Source organism: Mus musculus, chromosome 9 (genome assembly GCF_000001635.26).
Source record: "Mus musculus strain C57BL/6J chromosome 9, GRCm38.p6 C57BL/6J".
Taxonomy (NCBI): Eukaryota; Metazoa; Chordata; class Mammalia; order Rodentia; family Muridae; genus Mus; species Mus musculus.
The window spans coordinates 32,312,971-32,328,213 of NC_000075.6; the positions used below are offsets into that span (position 1 = coordinate 32,312,971).

At 47.3% G+C, this 15,243-nt stretch overlaps 1 protein-coding gene across 6 annotated transcripts in view; it reads right to left on the minus strand.

Moving 5' to 3' along the window:
- Positions 1 to 1,735: 1,735 nt before the first annotated feature.
- The window catches only part of Kcnj5 (potassium inwardly-rectifying channel, subfamily J, member 5), a 29,675-nt gene continuing 16,167 nt past the window's right edge, over positions 1,736 to 15,243 (minus strand). For 3 of the 6 annotated variants that reach the window (XM_017313155.1, XM_017313153.1, XM_017313154.2), the window contains 3 exons: positions 12,207 to 12,318; positions 9,111 to 10,049; positions 1,736 to 4,932 (listed from right to left, as the gene is read on the minus strand). In XM_017313155.1, coding sequence (XP_017168644.1) covers positions 4,610 to 4,932; positions 9,111 to 10,047 — 1,260 coding nt within the window. In that variant the 5' untranslated portion in view covers positions 10,048 to 10,049; positions 12,207 to 12,318 and the 3' untranslated portion in view covers positions 1,736 to 4,609. The remainder of the gene's footprint in view (positions 4,933 to 9,110; positions 10,050 to 12,206; positions 12,319 to 15,243) is intronic. The other 3 variants (XM_006510039.3, NM_010605.5, NR_157190.1) reach the window with 3 other exon arrangements.

The following is a 15,243-nucleotide window of genomic DNA, read 5'->3' on the forward strand; positions in this document are numbered from 1 at the left end:
GCCATGTTGTCTTTACAGGGGAGTCTGGGTGAGGACTAGGCTCATGTGAGATGATATCACTGACAGCTGATGATCATCACAGGAAGACACCTCCTATCAACCCCCTTGCCAATGCATGCTCAGTGGAAAGCTCAGGTTTCCATTTGAGAGATTGTTAACCTTAACTACCACAGCCTCCCTGCCCTTTCCCCAGGGTTCCCTGATAACAACCATTCCGTAAACTTACGGCTTGCCTGCAGATTGATAGCCCAGAGACTCCCCAGCGTGGCTATTTTCAAAATTATTCAAAGGACGAAGATGCCTTAAAATTACTCGTGACTTCGGCAAGGTGGGTTCTGAATATCTAACACTAAATAAAAGGTGAAAATTATCCCCGGACAGATGAGCTGTGTGAATCGCTGGCAATCTCTGCCTTTGCTGCCATCTTGAAGTCTCCCTGTGGACACTGGGCCCTGTTACTAGGGCAGTGTTCTGTCCAGGTCTGACCTTCCCACCCCAATACCAGCCGAAATGCCAATAACTGCAGGTTTAGATGAACAAAAGGAACAGTGAATTGCTCCAACTGGGAATCACCTGGATGGGAGCTCAAGAGCTCTGTATTTTAAATGAGAAAGCAACCTCAGGTCCAGCCATTTCGGGGGAGGGAGGGTGGGTGAGTTTTGAGCAGTGTAATGGTGTTCCTGGGAGGGCAATTTGACAGAGGGCTTTAGGATACTGTTAGAGAACCAAGCCTAGAGGTTACATAGCCTCTAGGGGAAAGCCATTCTTTCCCATGGAATCTCTTTTTCCACGGCTCAGTAGCTCTCTGGGAATCAGAAAAAGGTGTTTCCTAATTATCTTAAGGCTGGAAAAAGGGACTGTCCTCTACAGTACTGCTCGGGAATCGACCAGAGCCACTGTGAGGGCTCTGTCTGTGCCTGCAGCCTGGGAGCTGATCCCTAAGGGTGTTTGTGCAGGAAGATGGCCCCATCGTGTTTGCTTGAGACATTTCCATCTGTGGTAAAAGAGATCTCCAGACACCTTTACCAGAACCAAGTCCAAGAATGCAGGAGTGTTCTCTAACCACTGCTCCACCCGACAGAGGCCGGGGTGTCTTACAAGTTGATGTGCAATCTTTGCTTTGTGTCACCCTCAGGGGAAGTTCCTGGCTCCAAAGGATTCACTGAGCCAGGGCCAGCTGGAAGGCAGGCCATGGGATAAGAGGTGTGAATGAAGGTTCCCAGTTGCTACAGATAACAGACAAGCAGGGACATGTTCCCCAGGCAGACAGGGGCTCTTCTCCATCAGTGTTGACTGCTTCAGGCAGGCTCTCAAAGCAGCCAAGAGAAATGGCACACATGGGTTCCTTGATTATGTCGGGGCCCAGTGGGAGCCACGTCTGAAGCAGAGAGGCCTGAGAACAGGGTCTCGTGGTTATGTTGGCAGAACCTCAGAAGTGTCAGATTGGTTGGGGAGAGTGAGGAGAGAACCAGTAAGAACTTGCCTTCTCCAGTGTGGGTGAATTTCTACTGGCACACGGAGCAAGGGATTTTTTCCAGAGAGGAAGGACATGGCAGTCAAGGCAGGAAGTCAGCAGGAACAGAGATCTCTGGGAATTATTGTTGGCCTCTTCTCTAGCCCTGCCTCAGTTCTTTGTGACCATGAGGGATGGAATGAGCTCTGAGTCATACAGTAAAGTCCATGACTAACATGGCTCATATGTAGGAGCAGTGATCCATTGAGATATGGGCCAGCATCAGACTTATAAACCTATATTTTAAATTTATTGGTCAAGAACTTTCAGAAAATTATTTGAAGAGTTTTTAAAACTTTAGTGACATCAACTGTTCATTGATATGGAGATGTCCTTGGGATGGGAAGGGCAGTCCCCTCACACTTAGGTCACCACGATAGAAACCTGATTGGGTCTGTTATCTTACTAACTCCAGTACATATCAGCGTTGGCATTCGGGTATCTTCAGGAGTGCATCCACTTCTTTGATAGCCTCCACAGCTTCTCATTGACACACCAGTGGCCCTGACTCACACAGACCACTGTTCTCTCTTGGCCAAGTGGGGGATGTTTCAGAAATACAAATAAGGCAATTGTGAAACAGGAGCCAGACCACTGTCCGGCCATAAGAGCATCATTCCCTGCTATTTCTTATCTTTACCAACTTGACTCACTGAGGGTCTTAACCTGTAGGCACTAGCTAGTTCTGATCAAGACAGGCCTACCAAGGAGTAGAACTGATCCTGCCTGCCTAAGCCTGGGGTCTAGAAAGCCAGGCTGAGTGTCTGTCTCTTGTGACAATGACTGCATCTCCTGTTACCCTAGACCTCTAGTCTCATCAGCAGACTCCATCCTTAGACTCCTGCAGCTTACCTATTGGGTGTTGTGGACCCGCTCGGTGATTTTCTTTCCTGAGTAGGGATGGCTGCTCATTTTCCATTCTCCACTAGACCTGTTTCACCACATAGAAGATGTATAACCCCCTACCTCATCACTGTGGACTCCCTTTCCCATCACACACAAAGACATACACACCACAGCATACACATGCTACATCATACATGCCACACGCATGTACACAAACACCATATTCATCATATAACACACACACACACACTTAAGTATACACACCATCTCCACCCAATCCCACACCTACTTACCAACCCTCACACCATATATACACACACGAACATACATATACACACCACCCCGTACATCCACACATATACCACACTCACAGACATGCACAACACACACACACACACACACACACACACACACACCTCTGCCTAGACCAGTCTTAACCTGTAGGTCTGTGGGTTGAGACCGTTTTGGGAGTTGGATAACCCTTTCACAGGGATTGCATATCAGATATCCTTCAAATTTGGATATCTACATTACAATTCATAACAGTAGAAAAATTAAAACTATGAAGTAGCAACAAAAATAATGCTATGATTATTATAATGTTGTGAGGTCATCACAACACGAGGAACTGGATTAAAGGGTCACAGCATTAGGAAGGTTGAGACCCACTGGCCTAGACTCGTGCAGATGCCAAGTGCAGGGATCCACAGTGTAACAATCCATCACAGACCCCATCTCCTTACGAGCTCAGGGACCCGGGCACCCAGTCTGAGGGGCACAAGGCCTGAGGTTGGGAAGCCATTCTCTAGGCTGCCTTAGCTTCTTGCCTCCCTATAGATGCCAGAGAAAGTTCTCCAGGGCCTGGCAAGAAGGTGCTTCTATTTTCAAAGGCTGGTTGAGAGCCATAAACACTGGGGTAGAGGTGTCAGGAAACATGTAAGCCAATTCCCAAGACCAGGACAGCTTATTGTTTTCAACCTAATGCTTCACTGACCTGACCCTCAGACCTAGACTGGAAGAGAAAAATCTGTGAGGCTGTGGACCCCAAAGCTCTTCTCCACTCTTTGATTCTTCTCCCCCTAGTCACCCACGAACTCTCATCCTGTCCTCAGGGCCCGCCCTCTAGGTCCCACCACCATGTTGGAGCTGTTCCACAGAAGGGAGGCCCAGAGGCATCTCAGTAGCAGCCTAAGGCTGCTCAGCTTGAAGATGCCTTTATGGGCACTTGTCACTTGTGTTTCATAGCCTACTTTTCTCCAAGGAGCCCCCGTGCAACAACTGCGGCAGATGTTTTCTTGGTTGTTATTTGTCTCTTGCTTTTTTGAGAGCGGTCTGTGTAGACTGGCCTGGCTTCAGATTCGAAATTCTGCCTCAGCCTGCCAAACGCTAGGATTACAGGCTCCAGATCATCTTATTTTAAAATTATCCTTGTGTCTCTCTCCTGTCTGCCATCCCTGTGTTAGTACCAAAGGGCTCATCTGGCTCTTTGAAATTCATATGTTCCCCAGGACCACTCCACAGGTTCTTTGAAGTTCTTGGGCCAAATAGTCTTACAAAAGGTACAACTGCTGGGGGGCTCTCCTTTGAAGCACAGAGCACAGTATGACTAAGGGTGTCAGGCAGTAGTGAGAACGACATGGTGTATGCTCCTAGGTACTTGGTGTCCTAAGGCCACTCTAATGAAATCAATTACCCTGTAAGCCATAGTGTTAGTGTCTACTCGACACAGATGAGGAAAACACACGCTAAGTAGTATCAGAGGTGAACAAGTGGCCTTGCTAAGAAGCTATTAATTAGTGGGTTTTGGCCTCAGACTAAAAGGCATTGCCCCTGGAAGGCCTCTGTGAACGCCTCCCCAGCTGGAGGCCTGAGTATCCATGGATAAAATTACCTCCCTTGATCCGAAGGTCTCAGGTGTTGTGCTGAGGAGACCAGGAATTGGGGAGGAAAGTGAACAGGCTCCAGTAATCAGACAGAGGATAGATGGCACCCTAGAACTCTCATTGGGAGCCCCACTCTGGAGGCAACTAATGCTCTCACAGAGGCCTAGAAAGCACTTGTCAGGAGGCCTAGGCAAGGCTACTTTCTCTGAGGCCCCAAGGAGGAGATGTGAGGCCTTGACACACTATTCCTCTCTGTAGAGCTTCCATACTCCTGGGGCCCCACAAAGCTTGCTCAACTAATTGGCCTCTCTGGCCTCCCAGGCTCCTCGGTGTCTGGCAAGAAGAGGCTCTGGGTAGCACACAGACTTCACATTGAGCCCCTGGTGGCCTGGGACACACTCAGTCCATTGGGCTCACCCTCTTCATCCTTCTCGGCCTCAGCTTCGTTCCCAGCCTCAGCACAGCCCCCAAGCAAGGGAGGACTGGGAAGGTACTGGAGGAGCCGACCGCTCCGCTTCATCTCCGCCAGCTCCTTGGCACAGCAACTGGGTGTGTTGGTCTCATAGGTGTCATGGAAAGTGTTGTAGTCCACCTCATAGAAGCCCTTTTCCAAGGTGAGAACTGGTGTGAATCGGTGACCCCAGAGCACCTCTGTATCCATGTAAGAGCTCCGTGCTTGGCAAGTCATGCCTGGAGAAACAGAAGCCATGTACATTAGGAAGCATCTATCCATCCATCCATCCATCCATCCATCCATCCATCCATCCATCCATCCATCTATCCATCCATCCATCCATCCATCCATCCATCCATCCACCCACCCACCTACCCATCCTATACATACATCTATACATCCAGTCATCTATTCACCTGTTCCACCATCCATCATCTATTCATGTAACTATGTATTCACTATCTTCCATCCATTCACTCAATCAAACCAATATTGGGCCGTTAAATCATCTCTCTGTCTATCCTTCTGTGGTGTTTTGAATGAGAATAGCCACCATAGGCTCATATATTTGAATATTTGGCTTCTAGCTAGTAGACTGTTTAGGAAGGATTAGGAGGTGTGGCCTTGTTGGAGATGTTACTGGTGGAGGAGGTTGGGAAGTGAGGTTTCAAAAGCCCATGTCAGGCTCAATCTCTGTCTCTGTCTCTGTCTCTGTCTCTGTCTCTGTCTCTGTCTCTGTCTCTGTCTCTCTCTCTCTCTCTCTGCCTAATACCTGTAGATAAGATGTAAGCTCTCAGCTACTACTTCAGCACTATAGCACTATGCTGGCCCACTGCTGCCATGATTCCTGCCATGATACAAATGGACTAACCCTGTAGAAACTGTAAGCAAGCCCCCAATGAAATGCTTTCTTTTATAAGTTGTCATGGTGTCCTTCACAGCAATAGAAAAGTAGCTAAGACATCCTTCATCCCTCCAACTATCCATGTATCCAGTCATCAATTCCTCCAATAATTTTTCAAGTCTCTCTCGAACTTCTTCTTTGGGTCAGGAACCTGGAGGGTGAAGCTGAGTATGAGATGGTTTTTTGCTGTGGAGGAGCTCAAACTACTATGAGGGAAGAAAATGACCAATGAACAAGTGAGATTCTAGAATACGCTTCTGGATGCTAAAGAGGGTGGGGGAGAGGAAATACGTGCAGACAAGGACATCGTTTTTGAAAGCACCATTTAGGAATAGCTGGCTGAGACTGGAAAGGAGGCGGGACCGGGATTTGAACAAGGTAAGTTCAGGGTGAGGAACCAGAGAGAAGCTGGCAGGCATTCACAATACAGAGGAATAGGTTTGGCTGGGCATATACCAGAAGCCTGCACACTCATGAGCATATGCATGGACATGTATCCACAAACAAATGCACACATGCACAGGAAAGGGAGCAAACTACCACCCAGCCTGGCTTCTGTATTTGAGGATGCTCTAATGCCTCCAGTCCCTCTCTGTGCAGCCCTGCCACGGCTGGGTTATTTTTAGGTGTTGCTTCCTCTCCAGAGAGGGAGGGATGTTTTGTTTATGGATGAGGAAGCCTCTGTGCTTAGGGTCACCAAAAAACAAATTTTTATTTCACATTCTGTCTAAGGCAGGAACTGGAGAGGAGCTAGGTGGGACCTGGAGAAGGTTTTCTTCAGTATCTAAAAAGCACAAGCTAGTCCTTCCTAATTCTCTGGGAGAGGTCCCATACAAACCAGAGCAAGGCCAAAAGGCACTTCCCATTCATCTGAGCTTGGTCCCCCAAAGCATCCCTCTCCTTGCTCTCAGAGTGCTACCTGCCCCACTCAAGACTCTCCATTCAGGCCTCACCCTGGGTGCATACCCATGAGCCCAGCAAAGGTAGAAACACCCAAAGCTGGACACTGACCAGACTAGACACCCCACTCTGTTCCTGCAGGCTTCCGGAACTCTGAAAAGACCCTAGCACAGAACTTCCACAAGCGTGCCTGCAGAGGTCCCGCAGGACTCTTCCCATTGTTCTTTCTGTTTGTCTTTTAGGGAAATGGCACGGGCTATCCTGTAGCCAGAGACCCTGGCTGCTTGCAACTGTTACCTTTCAATAACTCCGAGTCTCATCTGTGCTACTCCATTTGATCCTCTAGCTTCCCACCAGCACATGACCCTCTTCATTTGCAGACACGACAAGCATGTTGTCCAGATTCACATAGGAAGGGTAGGGAAGAGCTATGCTGCTCAAACTCTGCCTGAATTCATGCCAGGGCTGGGTTCCATGAGCCTGACAATGGAACAGCTCAGCTCATTTGTGAGTAGGTGGTCTCAGTCACCCTCATGGTTCCACAGACCGAGAACACAGATTAGCTGGCACAGGTGGTGTTAGGGCAGGGCGGTATAGGAAAGGGCTTTCAGGGAAATGTGGGAGGAGCAGGCAAACAGGGTCAGCATCTATTTCCTCTGCTGGGTGGTCTGTGGGTGCTCTCCTAGGGCAGAGCTGGTGGTAGGGAGCACATCACCAGGGGTCCGTGAGACTGTCTATGGCTGATCTCTTCTTCAGGAGCTTGCAGGGGAGCTCCTTCCCTAGAAAGTGATCCTGTGTTCTATGCTGACCCTGTTACCAAGGACACACTGACCCTAGAGTCCCCATGTACAAGAATCAGCTTCCTGCTTCCTGACTGTCCTCAGCCCCAGGGGCTCCTCCAGCTGCTACCATATGCTTCCTGGCTAGGCTCCGGCCCTCCAGCAGATGGCCAGGCAGCCTTTGGCATAGTCCCTAGGGCCTGCTATCACCCTGCCTGACTCTGACTTGAAACTAGGAAGGCTTATGGAGGTACTGCCTTAGTCGTCCCCCCCCCCCAGCCCCCCCCCACCCATAACCAGATTCCCAAGGGCTGACAAGTTACACTTATCCACCTTTAACAAGCCTCTAGCATCTTAGGGTCCAGTGTGGTGTGTTTAAAAAAAAAAAAAAAAGCTGGAGACTTGTAAAGGAAAGCGGAGTATGAACACTTAATGACTGCCAAGCCCTTTTGAGATCCAGTATTTGTATTTGGGAAAGGGGATGAAAATCATATAAATGCTATTTGTGAGGTTTGGAAACAGATGCCTTATTCCGAGCACGGGTGACTTTTGAACAGGTCAGCACTCAGCGTGAGCATGCTGCTCAGTCCACGTGGTCAAATAAGGAGAAGGAAGGAAAAGGAGGACGGATACAGCATCTGTCAGATGTGCTTTCCCTCCCAAGAAGCAGGAGGGCTGACCATGAGGGTAGTGTCTGTGCTCTCAACAGATCTGGGCATAGGTCCTCTTCAATATAAGGGTTGTGAGAGAACACGTGTGAACTTTGCAAGGGCTACATACTGAGTACCATCTGAACTGGTTAAGCTTTGTCATCTTAACACAAACCAGAATCCCATGGGAAGAGGGAATCTCAACTGCCGCCATCAGATTGGCCTGTGAGAATGTTGGGGGAGGGGGTGGGGGTGGGGACTGTTTTGTTTAATGATTGTCGTGGAGGCTCAAGGCCTCTGTAGGTGATACTCCCCTGAGACAGGTGGGCCTGTGCTATAGAAGAAAGCAAGTTGAGAAAGCAAGAGGGAGCAAGCCAGTAAGCAGTATGCCTTCACAGTTCTGTCCATGATGGACCTATAAGACGAATACAGAACAAACCTTCTCCTCTTCCAAGGTGATTTAGGTCAAACTATTTTATCACAGCAACAGAGAGCAAAACCATCCTCTCCTAACGATGAGGCCCACAACATGTATAGCAGTGGTTCTCAATGTGTGAATCACAGGGTTTGCATATCATATGTCCTGAATACCAGATATTTACGCTATGATATATGACAGTAGCAAAATTATGAATTATAAAGTAGCAACAAAATAAATTATGATTGATGGGGATCGCCAAAACATGGGAAACTACATTTAAGGATCGTAGCATTAGGACGGTTGAGAACCACTGATGTACAAAGCTAAGGAAACACTGCCACCTCGCTTACTCAGCCCAGGTTTCCATGTCACGTCATGCATGTCTTAGGACAGGAAGCATTTTGACCTAGTGGACACGAGGGCTGGTTCTGGAGCCCTCCTGGCTTGGCAGTGCTTGCTCGCATCTGAGTCTCTGTTTCTAAACCATGAATTCTCCTTTATGGAGGTGTTAGAGGCCCATTGTTGTAATATATGTTTAAAATCTAGAACCATGCCTAGAAGGTGGTGAGTTCAGCCCATGGTAGCTATAGCTGGTGGTCTATCTTGGGTAACTGCCCCTTGGATCACATTAGGGATAGATCTGCCCTCACTGTCATCTTGGGATTCTTGCACACAAACTTGCACCCTAGAGAGCCCCAGCAGGCTAAGCTCCACGGAGCAGGAAGCGGATCACACGGCTGAGGAGAGCCAAGTGTCTTACCTGTTGCTTCTACCATTCCTTCTAGTATGACCACAACTTCGAACTCTTCCTGTTCCAGTTGAGCACGAGACATCTCCCAAAAAGGGCTCTTCTCGTTGATCTCGTGGGAGATGATGAGTGGGGAGACCAGGAAGAGGCGGTCGTCACCAGTGTCAAAGCCCACATTAATGTCGGTCTGGTTCAAGGGGATGAATTCTCCTTCTTTGGTCTGCCGGGACTTGATAAGCTTGGCACGGATGGAGGCCTCCACGATGTGGGAGTTTCGGAGGTCCCCTACCCGGAACATGAGGCACAGCTTCTCATCCCGCATGGAGATGACGGCATTGTTGGAAAACATTAGGGTCTCTGCTCTCTTCTTTGGCTGGCTGATCTTTACAAACATGCACCCCACCATGAAGGCATTAACAATCGAGCCCAGAATGGCCTGCACCAGAAGGAGTATGATCCCTTCTGGACACTTCTCTGTAATGACTCTGAAGCCATACCCAATGGTTGTTTCTGTCTCGATGGAGAACAGGAAAGCAGATACAAAGCCGCTAAGGTTTTCAACACAAGGGATCCACTCTTGGTCACCCACGTGATCCAGATCACCTCGGACATAAGCAATGAGCCACCAAATGAAGCCAAAGAACAGCCAGGTGATGGTGTAGACCATGGTGAAGACCAGAAGGTTGAAGCGCCATTTGAGGTCCACCAGGGTGGTGAAGAGGTCACTTAGGTAGCGGTAGGTTTCCTGAACATTGCCGTGGTGTACATTGCACTTGCCAGTCTTCTCCATGTAGCGCTGGCGTGGCTTCTTGCCTTCTGTCAGCAGGCGGGTGCGGTCTGTGGCAATGGGGATGTAATCCCGAGCCTGTTTGGGAATCTTCTTGTGGTCCTGGGAAGTGACTCCTATCTCCATGTCTTGATTCATAGCATTCCTAGAATCACCGGCCATAGCTGAGATACAGTGAATTAAAATGACACTATCATTAGTGAAGTGCCCTGTTCTGAGTAGTAAAGATTTAGAACTGGAGGCTACTTCCTTCTGGGAACTCTCATGGGATTGTCATTTATAATGACATTTATAATTTATAATCTAGCCTGCCAGAGTTAGAGATTGCGATCCGCATTATCACTTGTTTTATATGTATGTATGTAAGTTTTGCCTGTATGTGCATGTATATCATGTGCATGCCTATGTCAATGGAGCCAGAAAAGGCATCGGATCTCCTGGGCATGGAGTTACAGACAGTTCTCTGCTGCCATATGGGTTCTAGGAAATGAACCCAGGCTCTCTGCAAGAGCAGCCAGTGCTCTTAACCATTGAGACACTCTCCTTCCCCTCATGTGGATTTCTAATATTTTGTTAGGCTATAAGGTACTCAAGGGCAGGATTTTGTGCCTTTTTTATTCCTTGCTACATTCCAGAAGCCCAGGGTAGATCATGCGACACACACTGTGGTTTAAAAGCATCGCTCTGTGAAGAATGGAAGGATGCATAAGAAATCAGGGGAAGATCTAAGGAGTGTATGAAGGCTGATGTTGGGTTCCTAGTCACTTGGTCCCAAGCCCACGGTGGCCTTTGAGGCCCTCTGTCTCCCTTCTTTGTGCTGGGCATCCGTTAGCAGTTGACAGAAAGGACAAGACAGCATGTGTCTGGTTCAGTGAGTGGTCACTCCTGCTGTCTGAGTGGGGAGCCTGGGCCGTCTGAGCACTTATTAAAACGACAGACCACTGTGTGGATGCACCCTTGAAAAATCTGATCTAGTTAGTCCTGAGCAATTGAGACAGATGGGATGTCCGTACCCCAGGGCTTTCAAAAGGACTGCTTTTAGAGGGCATGCCACTTCAAAGAGCCACGTGGGGACTCGGAGTATTCCATCTATTGCCTTCTTGACATTCTGCACAAGCCCACTTGAAATGCATTGAGACTCTGATAAAGACAGGAAAGATTATGAACCCCTCTGGTTACTGAGAACAGCTTCCTCGGGGGCAGGAGTTGAGCTAAGAAAACGCAGCTCCATTCGCTTGTTTAATTCTACCACAGGTGATGAGACAGTTGGAATCTGTCCATCTTTCTTTAATTGTTTTTTAAATTTTTGTTTGTGCATCCTTTATTTTAACATAGTCTCAGGTTGGCTGGGAAGCTACTATGCCGCCCATGCTGGCTGGCTTCAAACATGAACCTTCCTGTTGAGTCTGTGGTGCTGGTATGGCTGGGTTATGTCACCATGCTGCGCTAATCTGCCCATTTTTTTTTCAATTGAGGAAACAATGCTTGAAGCAGCATTTGGCCAACATAGGTTTGGAATCTGATTTTACCTTGCTCTAGCCCAGAGGCTTAACCCTAAAGACATGATGGGGTTCTGTGGCTCAAGCTTCGGATAATGGACTGTTAATTCCAGATTTTTCTTTGAGCCCTGATCCTGGCATATGACACCAGAGGGCATCCTTCATAAACATTCTCTCCTGGGTTTCACAAGAATGCCCTTTCCTGGATGTATAATTCTCACAGGCCATCTCTTTCTTTGCTGCACTAACTGAGAAACAATATCCTTACCACTCTGTGACCCCTTCAGGGAACATTTTTCTCCTGCAGGCTTGAATCTGGGCACACACTCTGGGAGTTCTCCCTGGGCTTTGGTATGTCTCTCTTTGGAATCTAGTTGTGGGCAGTCCCTCGTGGGAAGTTCCCTAACACTAGTTTTGGGATTTTATGGAACACCTTGGAACCATTCTGGTGAGTGTTCTATAAACTGATAGGTAGCCAATCAGAAATTAGCAGGCTTGGTGGACATGAGAGGTGGAACCCTCCTTTATAATCAAGATCATGTGAAGCCTAGGACAGGAACGGTAGGGCTCCAGTTATTAGTTAGAAGAAAGGGACCCGAGTCAAATCTGGTTCTTCAATGGACATCCTGAATTCTCTGACAACACCCATCTATAACTATTTAAAAGCTGGTTTCATCCACATGAAACTCAAGAAGAAGGAAGACCATAGTGTGGATACTTCTATCCATTTTAGAAGGGAGGAACAAAACACCCATGAAAGGAGTTACAGAGACCAAGTGTGGAGTAGAGACTGAAGAAATGACCATCTAGAGACTGACTCACCTGGGGATCCATCCCATTTACAATCATCAAACGCAGGCACTGATGTAGATGCCAACAAGTTCTTCCTGACAGGAGTCTGATATAGTTGTCTCCTGAGAGGCTCTGTCAGTGCCTGACAAATACAGAAGCGGATGCTCACAGCCATCCATTAGACTGAGCACAGGGTCCCCGATGAAGGAGCTAGAGAAAGGTCCCAAGGAGCTGAAGGGGTTCACAGCCCCATAGCAGGAACAAACAATATGAACTTGCCAATACCCCCAGAGCTCCCAGGAACTAAATCACCAACCAAAGAGCACACACAGTGGGACTCATGGCTCTAGCTGCATATGCAGTAGAGGATGGCCTAGTTGGACATCAAAGGGAGGAGAGGCCCTTTTTCCTATGAAGGCTGTATGCTCCAGGGTAGGGGAATGCCAGGGCCAGAAAGCGGGAGTGGGTGGGTTGGTGAGCAGGGGTAGGGGGTAGTGGGTAGGGGTAGGGGCACAGTGTTCTTTGAAGGGGGAACCAGAAAAGGGGATGACATTTGAAATATAAATAAAGAAAATATCCAATTAAAAAAATACAAATAAAAGCTGGTTTCAGGTCTACCAGTGTTTATTCTATACATATCAATGCCAACTCCTGTAAGAGTCAGTCAAAATTGATCTACCAATTACCTGGACAGGAAAATTCCCCTTGGGGAAGATATTGTACTAGTTAGCTTCACCTGTCAACTTGACACATTTTAGAGTTACCTGAGGAGAGGGTATCAATGGAGAGTTTTACTACATCAGATTGGATTTTGGCCATGTCTGTGAGAGACTGTCTTAACTGATGATTGGTACAAAATAGCATAGCCCACTGTGGGTAGCACTATCCTTAGGCAAGTGGGTCTGAGTTGTATAAGAATTCTAGATGAACACGAGCCAGAGAGCAGGCCAGAGAGTTAGCTGGCAACCAGTATTCTTTTGCTTCAAGTTCCTGCCCTGAATTCCTGCCCCGACCTCAATGATGGAAGGTGACTTGCAAGTTATAAGCCAAATGAACCCTTTCCTCCCATGAGTTGCTTTTGCTCAGAGTATTTTATCAAAGCAACAGATATGAACCCAAGACAACTATGTATTTCAGGTCTATTAGAAATAGTGTGGTCTGTCCACAATGTACATTGACACAATGTTCTCTTTGTTCATTGTTTGTTCTTACCCTTGAGGGTGTCCTGTGCTAGTCTGTAATAAACTACATCTTCTAACTATATTCTCAATGCCTTGGATGAATTCTTTTGGCACAGATCACAAGACTGTAGAGATGAGTGGGGACAAGAGCAAAATACCAATGACACAGACCACTGAATCACCTGCCCCATTGGCCAACCAAAGTAATTTTGGCCATCTTGAGAAATCTTATGACTCTAGCATATCCTTTCCTTTGCCCCCTAGGCAATTCCAAGGTAACCTTTAAAATGTCATATTGAAGAGTCACACTTGCGAAGGGCCATTTGTCTCAGACATTCATTGGCCATTTCCACACTGCACACGGCCACCTGCTCCCTGCTCTCAAATGTGACATTTACAAAGATAAATGAAAAATGAAGGAAAATGGACCATCTTTACAGAGCGCTATATAGGATCTTGTCCTGCTGCCGGGGTGAGTCTTTGTGCTGAGAATCTGATCAGAGATTCCTAAACCTGGTAAAGTATGCTGGTGGCCCCAAAGCCCCTGTGTTCCTGGGGAACCAGCAGTGGTAGCCCACATAGGGTTCCAATTGAAGTGTTGTGGTGAGATCTTCTAGCCACATGTGCTGGGCTGGGCTAAGGCAGGGCCATGAGAGCGAGCAATCTGGGCATATGGGGAAGTACACTCTGCCTTCTGCTGATTTTCTACATTGCTTCTTTACTATTTTTGAAAATACCCTTCTTATGGGGAGGGCCCTGTGATGTACTAGAAGCACAATGATATTTTTTAGGATATTTCTGCCCATGTCTGAAAAAGTTTTTCTCTAGGAGAAAGCTGCAAATTTCTGAGTTAAGAGCCATGCCTACGCCTAAAATATTCCTTGCGGCGCCCAGAGTGTGATGGCTAAGTTTTACAGTCAGCTTGGTTGGGTTAAGAATTCTGTAGGTCATTAAATGAGACACAAGTTTGGGCTCATCTATGAGGGTGTTTTTCAGAGAGACAACCTGAAGAGGGGAGACTTCCCCTGATTGTGGACAGCAGTATCTCGTGGGTTGGAGTCCCAGATTTAATCAAAAATAAGGAAACAGTCCTGGAAGCTCCTCCCCTTTCTGACTCCTGATCTGCCCAATGTGAGCAGGCTAGGACTTGGATTTGAGCTCAATGTGCACAGACTTGCTCTGTGAGTCATTGAAAGTTTTATCTGCGTCTGCCTCAGCTTCCTTTGCTATATATCCCAGCTACTGTTTCTACCCTCCTTGCCTGGGGCCCATGATGGGGAAAACTACAAAGGATATAAATGTTAGTAATATGCAGTCCCGTGCCACATAATAGTGCTATAACTAACCGTAGACTGCATAGACAACACTGGTCCCCTAAGACAATGTCACATAGTAACACAGCCTGCTCTTGGCCATCTTGATTTGAATAAACAAGCTCTACAAAATCACCTAACGGTGCATTTTCTTCAGACTGTGTCTCTGTGGTTAAGCTGTGTGACTGTATAAATTTATGATCTCTCCTTCCTTGAATTTAAATGCAATGTAATGCTCAATTATCCCAAATTGTAAGCACACAGAGAGAAGGAATATCTAAAATTCAAGCACCTAATTTCTCAGTAGTGTTTACAGGGTGGGCATTAAACTGCTCCATCATGGAACCAGTACTACACAGATTTCTTTAAAACTTGAGAGCAGGGTCATCCTGGAAAGTCCTGGTTTCCAGTGCTTGTGTGCCCAGCAACTCAAACAGATTTTCAGGGACAATATAGGTAGACTTCAAATCAGGTCCTGGGATCAATTCAATTACTTTTATCTTCATTAAGTGAATATTACATGTGGAGCTAATTTTGTCTAGCCCCTCAACTGGGAGTTAGACATAGAGCAGT